Here is a 13,550-nt window from a genome sequence, read left to right on the forward strand (position 1 = left end):
AACCTTAGCATGCTATAAATATTTCACGGCCCTCTTGTGCTACTCTCTGCGTGGGAGAGGACCAGCCCCATCTGCAGCAGGTAGGGAGCCCTGGGCCCCATTCACCTGAGCAGCAGTGGTGTGGGCAAGCGGGCAAGGCTCCACAGTACTGCCTGCAAGATGAAGGCTGTGGGGCTGGGCAAGGTGGGCTGGTCTCCATCCCTTCCTCCCAAATTTCCTCAGCCCCACGGCACTGAGATGGCTCTTCCACATGCCATGCCAGCTTGGGTTGGCTGGGCAGGCCTCTGGAAACCTGCTTGCAGATCCTCGGTTGAAAACAGCTGCTCTTGACTATCGGGAAGCAATGAATTTAGTTCTTGGATCATCTGCTCCATGGAGTAAAACACCCCTGGTCTAGGCCCATTTTGGAACAGCCAAGTCTCTGGACCCTGGTTGCTTGAGGTGCAGCTGCAGCCCTCACTCCAAGTGACTGTAGTAGTGATGCACATTGTTTGTTTGTGCAGTACCTAGCATGACAATCCAATCTTTGCACCAGAGAGCTTGTAGTGTGGACAGACAAGCACCTGAGAGAGGAGGATAGAATTGCCAGCCTTCCAGTCAAAAGTCTGACCGAACATCCACTTCCTGTAATCATGAGCTCTGAAAAATGAACTTTGGCCTTTTATTGGGGAGTGGGAGAAGGAGCCCCTTTTCCTCCTGCATAAAAAAGCTGCAGTTCTCCTGTATTTCAGTGACTTCAAGAACTGGGGCTGTGAGACTGTCTAGCACCAGCCTCATGTTGAAGCTGTGAGGGGTGGTAGCAGTGGGCCTCCCCAGGCATGATGTCAGTTGTGCCTTTTCATTTGTAGTGCTGTTTGCAGATATGGGCTGCTCTACAATCTAGCTGATTTTTAAAAAGAACACTGGCTGGTCACCTGGCAGCATCATGAAAATGGAGTGTAGGGGCAGCCTGACTCTTGCTGTGGGGAGGGGTCCAGTTGTCATCCTGGCATGGGGAGAGGGTTGATGACTTTCCTTGGGTACTGTTCCTCTGCACCATCCCCTCCACTTGCTTGTGGGGACAGGAGACTGCAGCTGAGATAATGGAAAGTTAATTTGCCTGACTGCTCCATTATCACATGCTCATTCTAATTCTGACTGCAGGGAATCTCTGTGCCAGGGCTGGTGGGGCTCTGTACACAGCCCTCCTCTCCCTGTGCTCAAGGCACAGCAGGGTGCTCAGGATTGGTTGTCTCTGTCCAAAATGGGCTGCCTTCCCTTTTTTAGATGTTAGTTGAGCTGTGAATTCCTTATTTTTGGCAGCATGACAGGCTGGGAACAAGGAGTAGCACATGGGTGAAATGGGTTTGCCAATCTGCAGGGCTGAGAGTGGGGTGGGGAAGGGGGTGGCAGAGTGCTGAAAACACAAGCTGTTTAACGCTTTCCTTTCAGGGGCTCTGTGCTGCCAGTGAAGTTGGGCCTGGAGGTGGGCCACAGGCTGGAGAGGGTTGGCCTGGGTAATTCTCACTGTTCTGCCCATCACCACACCAAAATGCCCCCATTGGTGGCAAAATGGGGCAAGTCTTGTGTGTCCAAGAGGAGAGCCTCTGTTTCTGCCTGGGGTGGTTCCAGCTGAGCCTCGGGGCTGGGCCAAACAGACCCCAGTCAGCACACCTGGATTCCTTTTCCTAATTCTGTTCTGGCTAGCCTCAGTACTACTATTTTCCTGGCATTCCTCTGCTGCCCCTGAGTTACTAGTTGTTCTTTAGGGTTGTCTCGTGCTTCTCTGGGATCTGGACAAGGCAGTCTGTGCTCTCTCTAGGTCAGTGCTTTCCAACTTCTTCCTCAGCATGACCCCGGTTCTTCCTCATGGCCCCTGACTCGCCACTCTCCCTGGTACCCATCACTCCCAACCCACAGTTCCCTGAACTTGCTGGTCCCCTTCCATAGCCCTCCAGCCTTGCTGGTGTCCCTCACTTGGGACCCACTGTGCCCAAGCCCCAGCTGCTGCCCACAGAAGGCAGTGGTTGCTGCAGCCAGAAGGGAGCATGGAGCCTGGCTAGCATCTCCCCTTCCTCTCTCCCTGCGAGTGGTATGGCCATGGTGGGGGTACAGGTGTGGGCTGCCCACTGTGGGCTTGGGGCTCCCTGCCCTGCTGCCCCCCACACTTGCCTCCAGGGCCCAGTGGGCAGGACCCACTGCAGAAGTGCAGGGAGGCTTGGTGCTACCACTGAGAGCCCCATGCCAGCCAGGCTGCTGTGGCAAGGCACCCCCTGGTTGCCCAGCAGCAGTGGCTTGGAGTTGTGCCCTGCACTGCTGCTGGGTGAGCAGGGGACGCTTTGCCATGGCACCACAACTGGTGTGGGGCCATGGAGGCCCTGTGGGGAGGGCAGCAGGGCGGGGAGCCCTGAGCCTGCAATGGGCAGCCTGTATCTGCTCCCCCTGCCTCCCCTCCTGAACGGGCTCCATGACCCCTTTTTAATCATTACGACACCAATTGGGGGCATGACCCCAAGGTTGGGAACTGCTGCTCTAGGTCACATATATGCTTGGCCTTCATTGGTTATTGGTCCTCTAGCTGGCCCTGATATTGGGACTCCCTCCGCTCTGGGTTAGGGAGTTGTTCCTTTCTGGGCCCCAGAAGTCATGCTAGTGTGCCTCCTTTGCTGGATTTGTTCCGTTTGTGTCACAAATCTCATGAATCCTGGGAAAAGCCATGGTTTGTGGAGGAGGTGCAGCTGTTAGAGCACTTAGTGGGTTCACATCAATATGTCTAGGTTGGGGACGCCTCTGCCTCTGCATTACAACACTGCATTAATTTAGTTCACACTGGGTGTATCTACACGTGCATTAATGCACTTTTTCTAATGCAGATTAAATTTAGTACCTCCATGTAAGGAACTAAATTAATTTGAATTAGGCTACACTAATGCACAGTAGCACATTTCATGCTTTTTTTTTTTTTTTTTCCAGTGACAATGTGCAGTAGATTATTTTACTGTGCATTAGTGGAATGTCATGTTTTTTACGTGGGTGTAGGTTGTAGCCATGTTGGTTGAAGGGCATAGGCAGACAAGGTTCTTTGGGTGAATCTGATATCTTTTATTAAACCAACTTAAATAGTTGGAAAAAAATATTTTGAGCAAGCTTTCAGGTTTAAAAACCCTTCGTCAGGCTGAGGAAGTTTCTGCAGCTGCTGTGTGCTCTTCCTGGATGGAATGGAATGTAAAGTAAAGAAGCTAGCGGCTGGGCTGTTACGCATACAAGATAGGCAGTCGTTGAAGATATAAACTAAGGAGTCAGTGGGTGAGAGACAGGCTGGGTTGGAGGGAGAAGGGGGATGCATGTAGCAGTTAAATAATGGAGAGGTACCTGAGGAGTCAGATGTTGGGTAGGTTATAATGTGTCATAAATCCAATGTTTTTTACATGATGCTTTAATGTGCAGTAAAATAGTCTACTGTGCATTAAAGCCACTGGGTATTAAAATGGGGGTGGGGCAGGTCTGCAGATGTCTGTAGTTGGGCTCCTACTGGAAGAAAAAAACAGCTACTTTGGTGTAGCTATTAGGGCTGTATGAAGCTTTGGTAGCTGATTCAGTTTGGAGGAGATTTGGCCTTATTCGGGGACCAAATCTCCGAAATGAATCGGGAGAAGAATTAAAATCTCTGAATCGATTTGAAGCATCTGAATTTATTTGGAAAAGCTTCGGAAAATTCAGCTGCTTTGGAGATTTGACCATAGACTAAACAGGCAGCTGACACAGCTGCCTCCAGCTGGTAAATCTGTTGGGGTTAGGGGAGGGAAGGGATGTAGGGTGGGAGGGGGGGGCTGGGGCTGGGACAAGGACAACCTGCCCAGTTGGGGTGGGGGGGCACATTACTTGAGGAGGGGAGTGGCAGGGCGTGGGATGCAGGTGCAGCTCACTGCAGGCAAAAGGGGGCAAGTGGCAGCAGGGCATGGCCCCTGCTCCCAATGTTGCCACATCCGCATCCCTCCATATTGGCTGGCAATCGGCGGCAGGGTAGAGTCCCTGCTCCCAGCACTGATGTCAGCATGGTAGTGCTGGGGCTATGCCCTGTTGCCACTTGGAGCAAGCTGCGCCTTCATTGCACCCACCCTGGCACCTGCTGGGGCTGGCAGGACAGGGCAGCCATCAGGGCTTCCCCTGTGGCTTCTGCCATTGGGGAGAGGGAGGCACAGCCAGAGGAGCTGTGGGAGAAGCCCCCATGGCTGACCTGCCCAGCCCCAGCCTTCTAGCACTTGAAAGAAAAAGAAAAAAAAAGGCTCTGTGCTCATCGGCTCTGGCAGCAGCAATCGGGGCTCCGAGGGCTTGTGGTAGAGCCCCATGGGGCAGTGCGGGGGGCAGCAGGGATCACCCCCCCCGGCAGCCATGTGGCAGCTGTCCCATGGTGTGGGTGCAGCATGGCTTGGCAGAGCACTGTGCTATCTGGGAGCTGGGGCAGCTTCAGGACTCAGCTGGACCCTGGCACTGCTCAGCCCCCCTCCCCCCCCAGTGCACAGCACCCTGCCAAGCTGCACTGCACCTGCTGGGTGCCAGACAAGGGGGGTGATCCCCATTACCCCCTGCTGCCCTGTGCTGTGGTGGGGGAGGCTCTGCCACAAGCCCTCAGAGGCCCTGATCACCACTGCTGCAGCTGGTGAGTGCCGGGCTTTTTTTAGTGCCAGGAGTCTGGGGCTAGGCAGGATAGCCATGGGAGCTTCTCCTGTGGCTCCCCCTGCCCAGGGAGAGGCAGGCACAGCTAGAGAAGGTGCAGGAGAACCTGCAGCCACCCGGTGTGCCTGCCTCTCCCTGGCTGATCCGAATCTCTGAATCAGCACTGAATCTCTGGTTCTGATTCAGCCAAATCAAATGGGGACAGTGATTTGAATCGCTGACCTCTGAATCAGCTGAATCTGAATCAGAATCGAATAATTCCCTATTTATACAGGCTTAGTAGCTATGGTACCAGTGTTTTCTGAGGCCATAAGCTGTGCCTCTTTCCTTCACCCTCTGGGGAGAGCCTAGCTTTAAGCACTAGTGCTGAGGACAGTTGTGTGTGGTGTAGAGAGGTATGATATTAATGAAGCGACTGGGAATTGCCAAATGTCTGGCCTGGCTAGTGTAAGCAATGGCTGGGAACTAGAGGGAAACACCTATGAATGGCTGATGTCTCTTACTTAGCTTCAGTGTGGGTGCTCTGTATGCTGCTGGGCAGAAGAGACTGTGCCAGTGGGCTAGTCAAACTGCTGCTTGCCTTCCCAGTCTTATGGTAGCTCTAAGGCAGTGAAATTGTCTGTGCCTGCTCCCTCCTAAGCTGCCAGAAGGTGTTGTGCAGTGTGACTGAGCTTATGGTAATTCCTGTTGCTTCTGTCCCACAGTGGACTTAAGTGCTTCTTAGCAACCTGTCCTCTGGGGTGGCCTGGGCTATACCTGATGCCCTGTTGCAGTGCTAGGCTCCTGCTCTCCCTTAGGAAAAGTATCACAGATGCTGGATCTGGCTCTGTTCATGCCTTCCATAGGAGGCAGCCTGCGAGTCCTGGGTCTTGGGGAAGGGGCAGAGCTGGGGAGAAGCAAACCAGGGCATGTTCCACATGTGCAGGGAGCTGGGTAGGGGCAGGGAGAGCTTGTGGAGGGCAGTAGGTGCTCTTGCAGGCCCTGAGTTGCCCAACTGCTAGGTTGAGCTGATGTTTGTGGGGAAGCAGTTTGACTCCTTCCCATTCCCTTGGCCCTTTCTCTTGGTCAGTGCCTCAGTTTGTTCTCTGACTGCTACATGTTAGGATTGGGGTAGTAAAAGTGAGGAACTCCTGCCATATGCTGACTTTGTTGTCTTCCCACCTTGTTGGGATAATATTGGTCTGATTCAGGCAGGAGCAGGGTGGTGGTGATGAGGGAGGACTGATGGGTCCTAGGGTCCAGCTTGGTAAGAGTAGGTGTAGAGTATGTGGATGGGACTTGAGGCCTCCCTTAGTTGGGGGTAGTAGGTCACAGATGCATCTCCAGGCCTGGCTTGGTTTTGGGAGGGGATTGGGAAGGATAGGTCACAGAGGTACCCCTGAGGCCTGATTTGGTTTTCCTCACCTGCCCTTCTTTTCCAGGATGCACTGAAACCTGCATTCACAGTTACCAACTTGCCTGGGACAACATCAACCATCCAGACTGCGCCCACCACCTCCACTTCCATGCAGGTCAGCAGTGGCCCCTCATTCCCAATCACCAACTACCTAGCACCAGTCTCTGCCAGTGTCAGCCCTAATGCCGTCACCAGTGCCAACGGAACAGTCTTGAAAACCACTGGAACCAGTGCAGTGACCTCCGGAGGGCTAATGCAGATACCCACCAGCTTCACCCTCATGTCAGGTCAGTAGCCTCTAGAGAACAGGGGTCTTTGGGCCTTTCTGCAGATGCCTCAGTGTCAGGAGTGTGCCACCTCTGTTTGGGAACAGGTGAAGAGAGGATCAGGTTGCATGTCAGGGCTAGCCATTTGTAATTGAGGGTGAAGCGTGCTTAGCTCCTTTTCCCCAGTACTTTCAGAACAGTGAGAGGGAGCCCCCAGCTGAATGAACTCAGCAGTGCTGGCTTGCTCTCTGCTCTGCCAGCTGGCTCTGCTGCTGGGCCCATGACCTGGGGATGGAGTTGTGCTGGTTTACTGCCTTCATGGTGATCACAGGGATCTGAACTGCATTTGGAGCATCTGTTAGCCCACATCAATGGCAGCACCTTCCTGCTCCCTTCCTCAGACTGGGTACTTACTCAGACTTGGAGGAAGCTCAGCACAAGCTTGGGGTTGGAGGAAGTTAAAAGCTGATTTGGCTGAAGCCTTTCTTTCTCCCTCCTTTTGCCAGGTGCTCCGCTCCCTCCGGGGACCCCCACCATTCCTCTCACTCAGTTACAGCCACACTCACAGGGCCAGGCAGTCGCAGGTACAGCTGGACAGCTGCAGCAGGCACAGCAGACAGTCTTCCGATTCCCTGCCACAGCCGGAGGGCAGATCGTGTCTCTGACAGGTCAGCGCTCGCTTCTCCACTTGCTTGAGGTGGGGTGTGTAGGTGTCTGGGGGGAGGCCAGTGGCCTGTGCAGGGTTGCTGAGTCAAGCCAGGCAAGACCCTAAGTACAGGGGAGTTTGGGTGAGGTGCTGTGGTGAGCAGTGCTCGCCCACTGGCTGGGGGCTGAGACTGGTAGGCAGGTGAGCTGTGCCCTAGACAGGGATGGGGTCAATACTGGACAGTGTTACTGGGTTCGGTATTGTACTGGATCTTACCAACTTTGGTCATAACCTGGAGCACAGACACATGCTGATTTGCCCCAGGCTGAACCCAAGGTGCTGAAGCCAGGCCTGGGCACAGATGGGGTTCCCAGCAGTAGTGTGTCTCCACATAGTTTCCTCTCTTGTTCGTGGAAGCTCCTTCAATTTGTCACGTTAGGCCACTGTGCTCTGGACCCTAGGGTTGGGTGCTGTGGTGTGGGTGAGTTCTGAACGGGTATTTGAATGGAGAGGAGTGGGTGGGTGTACATACTGTAATAGACTGATACGTTGCCCAGAAGGCTGCTGATTAGAGGCTGAGCTGGGCTGAATGGAAGGAGGCTCAAACAGCTGAGGAGCTTGATTGGGAGGTAGGGTGCCTGGCCAACTCAGCAACTTCTCCTGCAGCCTGGCAGGAACTTGACAAGTGGCTGACCTCTGCCCAGTCCTTGCCATGGCCTTGGTTGTTGGTGACCCAGCAACTCTGGGGAGGGAGCTAATGCCTTGTACCTATTTCTGCTTAATATGGGGATTGAACTCTGGAAAAGCTCTGAGGAGAACCGTAGGGCACAAGCATGACACAGTTCCAGTCAAAAGGATGCTGCTTGCAGGGAACCTGGTAATAAGATTGTGTTGCAGAGGTGGAGGCAGAATACAGGGAGAAGTGAGTATTACTTAATTCATGTTATCCCCAGCCAAGAGCTCTGCAGGATATAAAAGGTCTGCCTCATTTTAAATTGGATACTGATGGGTTCTTTAATCTACCAAAGGCAGAAATGGGATTAGTGACTGGTTAAGAGCTAGGGTTGGTAACATTCAAGCATGAAAATAAGTGACATCTCTTCAGTAGTCAAGGTCATCAGCCACCAGGTCACTTCCAGTTATCTGTCACTGGACATCTAATCCAAATTAGGGTGACTGCTCATGAGACCCACTCTGTCCTCCTACAGTGGTTACTGTAGGAGGCAGTGGGGAATGTTCTTTGGCTTGTGCAGTGAAGGAGTTGACAATTATTTTTGTGAAGTCATGTCCTGTCATTGCTTTGGGGCAAGTACTTGATATGCAGCACCTGGGACAGAGGTGTTTTTCAGTCCCATCCAGATCTTGTTGAGTTGCCATCTGCTGGAAAATACCATTTGCATGTGTTTACAGACATTTTGTTAAACTGGTGGCAGCCACAAAACCTTCCAGAAATATTGTCTGCACTGAATATGTTCTACCCTATGGCTACTAGAACTAAACAAGACTTCCCTTGCAGTTGTTTTTCACAGGGGTTGGGGGGGCCCCATCATACAGACACCCAAACAGAGCAGAGGTTTTGTCTCCTGTGCTCTTAGTTCTACCCTTGCTGGTGCCCACACCAGAAAATAAATGGTAAAAGCATTCTGACTGGAACAGTGTAGATTAAAGGGAGAGAGGATCAGGAACAATCAGAAGTGGGCAGCTATGGAGGACATGAGTCAGAAGAGTCTCCAACTACTAGATCAGCGGTTCTCAACCTTGTTAGACTCAAGGCACTCATTAAACTCTGGTGGACAATTACTGTACTAGAAAAGGAAATATTCTCAAACAGTACCCAGGAGTCCCAGCATTCGTCTATCCATCAAAAATCCTACGAACTCCTTTGCAAATTGTGTACCTCATCCCTGACATGGGACAGAGGTTGCTGCTGTTGCCAGTTATTCCATTAGCTCAGGTGGGGGTGCTCTCTGCTGTCAATTTAAAGCTTCTCATGGTATTGATGACCCCAGGGAAGGAGGAAGTTTAATGCATATGTTGTGGTTCCACCCAGTGGCACTTGGCTTTTTGTGTTTTTGCTTTTCTAAAGTCATGGGAAAATACCTGGAAACCAACTTTAAAAGGATGTTAAAGTTGCATGTTTGACTTTACAATGCATTTTCTAACATTTGCAATAGGGTTTTTAATAACATGTGGTTACTGATTGTATGGGGTTGCCTGTAGAACAGTGAAGCTAGGGAATCTCAAAACGCTTGCACACCAGGGTTTGGATTTAAGTGTGCATGGATATTTGTGAGTCTGGCATTTCCCAACTTCTGAGCACTTGGCTTTGCAACCTGCATATCTCTCATATTGGGTCTTGTGCACACAGTGAGAGATGCAAGTCTTTCGAAGTGTGAGCTCATCACCAGTTGGCAGGGCTAAGAGGACACATCCTCTGTGGACAGGCTAATTGAACTTCAGTATTTGATCACTCCTTTGGGGCAGCTGCCCCTGGCCAGTGCTAGAAATAGGACCCTGGACTGGATGGGCTTTGTTTTGGTCGGACCTTAAGCTTGTTGTAACCCATATCCATGTGATTCAAACCCTGCCCAAATCTATGTAGCTTTGTAGAGCAGAAGACTCCAAATCCTAGAGTAGGTGGGAGTATGGTGTCATGAGAAGCTCAGGAGGGATGGTGATGGTCCTGTGAAGTGCTAGATGCCAAGGACAGATGGGGCTTTGGGCCTGGCCTCTGCCATTTCTTGCACTGTGTATGTGGTACTGGGGTGCTTTCTTCCTTTTTTCTTCCTTGTGTTGGCAAATGTACCCCAAACCCTACAGTCTGGAGTGAAAATGGGATCTGAACTGTGCCAGAGATGGGGCTGAGGGTTCTGTACTAGCTAGCACTGAGGTGGCAGGGACCTCAAGCTTCATGTGCTCCATAAATCATGGTGTGAACATGGGTTAACGGGTTCCTTTCCCTTCTAGGTGGTGCTATGGCTCAACAGGTTCCAGTCCAAACCATCCAGGTACACCAGGCCCCACAGCAAACGTCTCCTTCCAGTGACAGCAGCACTGATCTCACCCAGACCTCTTCCAGTGGAACAGGTAACCTGCCTCCTTTCTGGCTGGTGCAGTATCTCATTTGCAGGTCCAGCTCCAGGCGGTGATGTCAGATAGTGATGACTTGGCAACAGTGATCTCTTGCACATACTATGCTTTCTGGCTCCTGCTCTGGTTGTCATTCCTGGCTTTTTCTTCTCCCCCTTCTGTACCTGTGGGCATTGGACCTGTGATCTTAGTTTTCCTGGTGATATGTGGGACTGGCTAGGGTAGATGGGAGTTGGTGATAATGCTTCCTTGTGCTGCTGCCTAAGGATGTAGAGGGGAGTCCATGTTTCTTGCATGGCTGAAATCTGTTGCTAATTTCCAGATTCCTTAATCAAAGATTGAAGATTTAAATAGTAACCTGTGGAGATATGTGTGCCACATATGTGGGTAAGAAAAGCATGGGGGGCAAAAACTGTATCCAGCCCTGGCTGAGCTCGGAGCCTAGTGGGGTGTGGGCTGAATCCCTGCCCTGCCTTGCACTGTTGCTTCTTCACTGGGAACAGGGAGCAAGAGCTGAGGATATCAGAGTGAAGAATGAAGCACCCTTCAGGCTATCCCAGTGTTGTGTCTCTGAGACCACTCTGAAAATGAGGATCATAACAGAACCCAATGTTTTGCAGAGTGCTGGTGGGTGTAACAATATTTACTCCCATTGTGCAAATGGTCCTCAAGTAAGAAGCTGGACTGAATAGTTGTAAGTGACAAGCTGCTGCTTGGGCCACCTCAGTGCACACATTCCTTCAGAGCTTAGGTTTTTCACAAGGCTTTGGAAAGTCCCATTCCATGTGACATTCCTCTACTTTGCTAGCTAGTCTGGAGAGGGGTTGGAAATTGCTGTTTGCTTTCGTATGAGGCGGGCTCAAATGATTTTCTCCTCTTGTTTTTCATTTTGCAAGTACTCCTTGAACAGCAAACTGAATTGTTTGAATTATGACTGAAAAACTACCTATTGACCTGTGCCTGCCTAACAATTGTGAAGATGGTTCAGCTGGGAAGAACTGCAAGGTTGTTCATAGAAGCTGGCATCTGAGCTGCTTACACATCCAGGATTGGCAGACTGGAAGGGACAGAAAGAAAGGGCAGTGCCTTGCAGGAAAATGAAGTTCTGTGTTAGAGGTGTCCTCTCCTGGAGACCTAGGCATGGTAGGACAGGCATAGGGATGTGTTGCTGGGGGAAACCTGGTATTTACCAGTGGATAAACCCAGCTCCTCCTCCAGTGACCATATGTGCAAGGGCAGAGAGTTGGGGTGTTGTAGGACAGTGCTTTACACAGAATGACTCTTGGCTGTGAGTGGCAGAGTCGAACCTCTTCAGAGGAACATGGGGTGGCCAGAGGTGTTTCATCACTCTCGCATCCTCAGCTTTTGTTTTATGGTCCCAATGCCAAGGCCACTGCACTGGACTGCGTAGGGCAGGGCTCTGCCTGCCCTACAGGGAGTGTGCAGCTTCATACCAGGGCTGGATATGGTTTAATTCTCTGCTGAAAATATCCATCTGATGGAAATGTTTTCATCATCTCTTTCCTATCACTGATTAAAGAGTTAGTAAGTCATCTTCTCTCCGCTGAGCAGCCCCACATGCATTCTTTGTTGGCAGCTCTACTGGTTTGCCTACTAGAGCTGGGCAAAGGCGACTGGTACTGTGCAGAGTAAAGAACTGGTGACTAGTGACATCTGGTGGTTGCAGTGGTCATTGCATGATACCATCTGTGGTATGATTGGTGATGCTTACTCTTGCCATCTGTGTAGAGGAGGTGGCTTGAGAATTCAAGCCAGTGGTGAGAAATATCTTGATTTGCATGCTTTCAAGAGGCTTGGAGTGGGTGAGCTATACTGTGCCGTAAGGTAAGGAAGTGACCATCCAGTGGCCCTTTTTCTATAAGAAGCCAGGGTAACTTTGTACCTTTATAGACTAACCAATGTAGATGTATAACACAAGCTTTTGTGAGTTGTAGCTCAGTTCATCATGCCATGAGTCAAGGTTTGCCTCAGTTAATTTGGCCTTAAAAATCCTGCTCTGGCCCCATTTCTGCTCAGGCTCTTGCCCCCTCTCAGACTCCCTGAATGTGCTGTCAGCTATTGCTCTCTGCAGTGCTGTGCTGCCAGCACCTTTTCTCCTCACTTTCCAGTTTGTGTTTCTCAATATTTGTCCTTTCCATTGGTCTCTTTCTCTTGTTGCCTGGAGCTTTAGGCCCATCTTCCTTAAGCCGTCCTCTGCCTCTGGACACCACTGACTGTGCTCTACAATTCTTGCCCTCTTTTTGCATCTGTGAATCCACTCTCCTGTGGTTCTCCTCCTCACTCTCTTAGCTGTTCATTTCAGTAAGTTACCTTCATCCCCATTCTAGACCATGGTGGGGACCCCATAGAGCTCCCTACTGAGCTCCGTTGAGTTCTCTTCTCCTGTCCAAACAGAAACCTTGGCTGGCCTTCTGACCGCTGTCCAGTCTACAGCTCAGCGTGCCAGAAACCTGCACGTGATCGCGTTGGCTCCCATACCTGGTTTTGGTATTGCCAGAATACTAGTACCACTATCTACTGTCACTCATGCTCATAACCCAGACATGATGTCTTTGACCTGGGCTTCTTTGCAGATTTGCATCTAAAGGCCACAGCAAAATTCAGCCACTTTTGTACACAATAAATCTTGTACAACCAATGTACTTTAAAGAGGATGTGCTGTATCCATGCACAATTATACATCTTTATATGTATTTGTTCAGGCTCTTAATTTTGATATTTTATGGTGTTAGGAAGTGGGGAATTATGGACTCATTTAATAGGTACTTACGAATTTTTTTGTTTCTGATTCGTGTCAGGCTACATTTTGCATTGAAATCAGAATTTAGTTAACATTTTACACACATGGCATTTTAAAACTTTTTATTAGTTTAAAACTCCTTGAAATGTGCTGGGTACTTATGGAGAAACAAGTATATCAAAATATTATTCAGCTTTAAGCCCCAACTAATTTAATAAACCGAAAAAGTATTATCTACAGCTAGTAAAAATCAACTAATTTCTTGTCACTGTGACCTTCAATTTTAGAACTAGTAGACTTTATTATCTAACACTTTTTAAATTCATTTGAATTATAAAACAGACTTTCCTGCTTTTTCCAAAACCCAGTCTCTTAACTTAGACTGAACTTGTCATTAAATTGAAACTAGGTGAATACCTCGATGCAAAGAAAATATTCTCTCTGCATCTGCAGAAGAGGCGACTGCTGTCAAAGCTGGTTTGACTGTTCAACAAACTCTCTTATTCTGGGTGCCCAGTGACTCCCCTCTGCTGCTGACCTGCTTTAGAATATCAGCAGCAGTGTTAAACTGCATAATATTTTTAATTTTAAATTCCGTCAGTAGATTATTAAGAGCTAAACTTATTACATAGGTTTTTATAATTACAGATGTAATATTTAGAAAGTATATTTTAAAAAGAAAAAGTATTACATTTTAAATTTTAACTTTTAAAAGAAGGGTGGTTTTTTTTTTTT

General features: G+C 49.8%; 2 protein-coding genes across 4 annotated transcripts in view; both read left to right on the forward strand.

Annotated features, from left to right (window-relative positions):
- PPP2R5D (protein phosphatase 2 regulatory subunit B'delta) overlaps positions 1 to 13,550 on the forward strand; it is a 1,176,261-nt gene that overhangs the window by 961,529 nt on the left and 201,182 nt on the right. The window lies entirely within an intron of this gene.
- Positions 1 to 13,550, forward strand: part of SRF (serum response factor) — a 61,636-nt gene that overhangs the window by 41,043 nt on the left and 7,043 nt on the right. For 2 of the 3 annotated variants that reach the window (XM_019549007.1, XM_019549004.1), the window contains 3 exons: positions 6,078 to 6,339; positions 6,825 to 6,986; positions 9,932 to 10,051. In XM_019549007.1, the coding sequence (XP_019404552.1) occupies positions 6,078 to 6,339; positions 6,825 to 6,986; positions 9,932 to 10,051 (544 nt within the window). The remainder of the gene's footprint in view (positions 1 to 6,077; positions 6,340 to 6,824; positions 6,987 to 9,931; positions 10,052 to 13,550) is intronic. The other variant, XM_019549005.1, reaches the window with a different exon arrangement.

This window comes from Crocodylus porosus, unplaced genomic scaffold, assembly GCF_001723895.1.
Source record: "Crocodylus porosus isolate Cpor-Errol unplaced genomic scaffold, CroPor_comp1, whole genome shotgun sequence".
Lineage (NCBI taxonomy): Eukaryota > Metazoa > Chordata > Crocodylia > Crocodylidae > Crocodylus > Crocodylus porosus.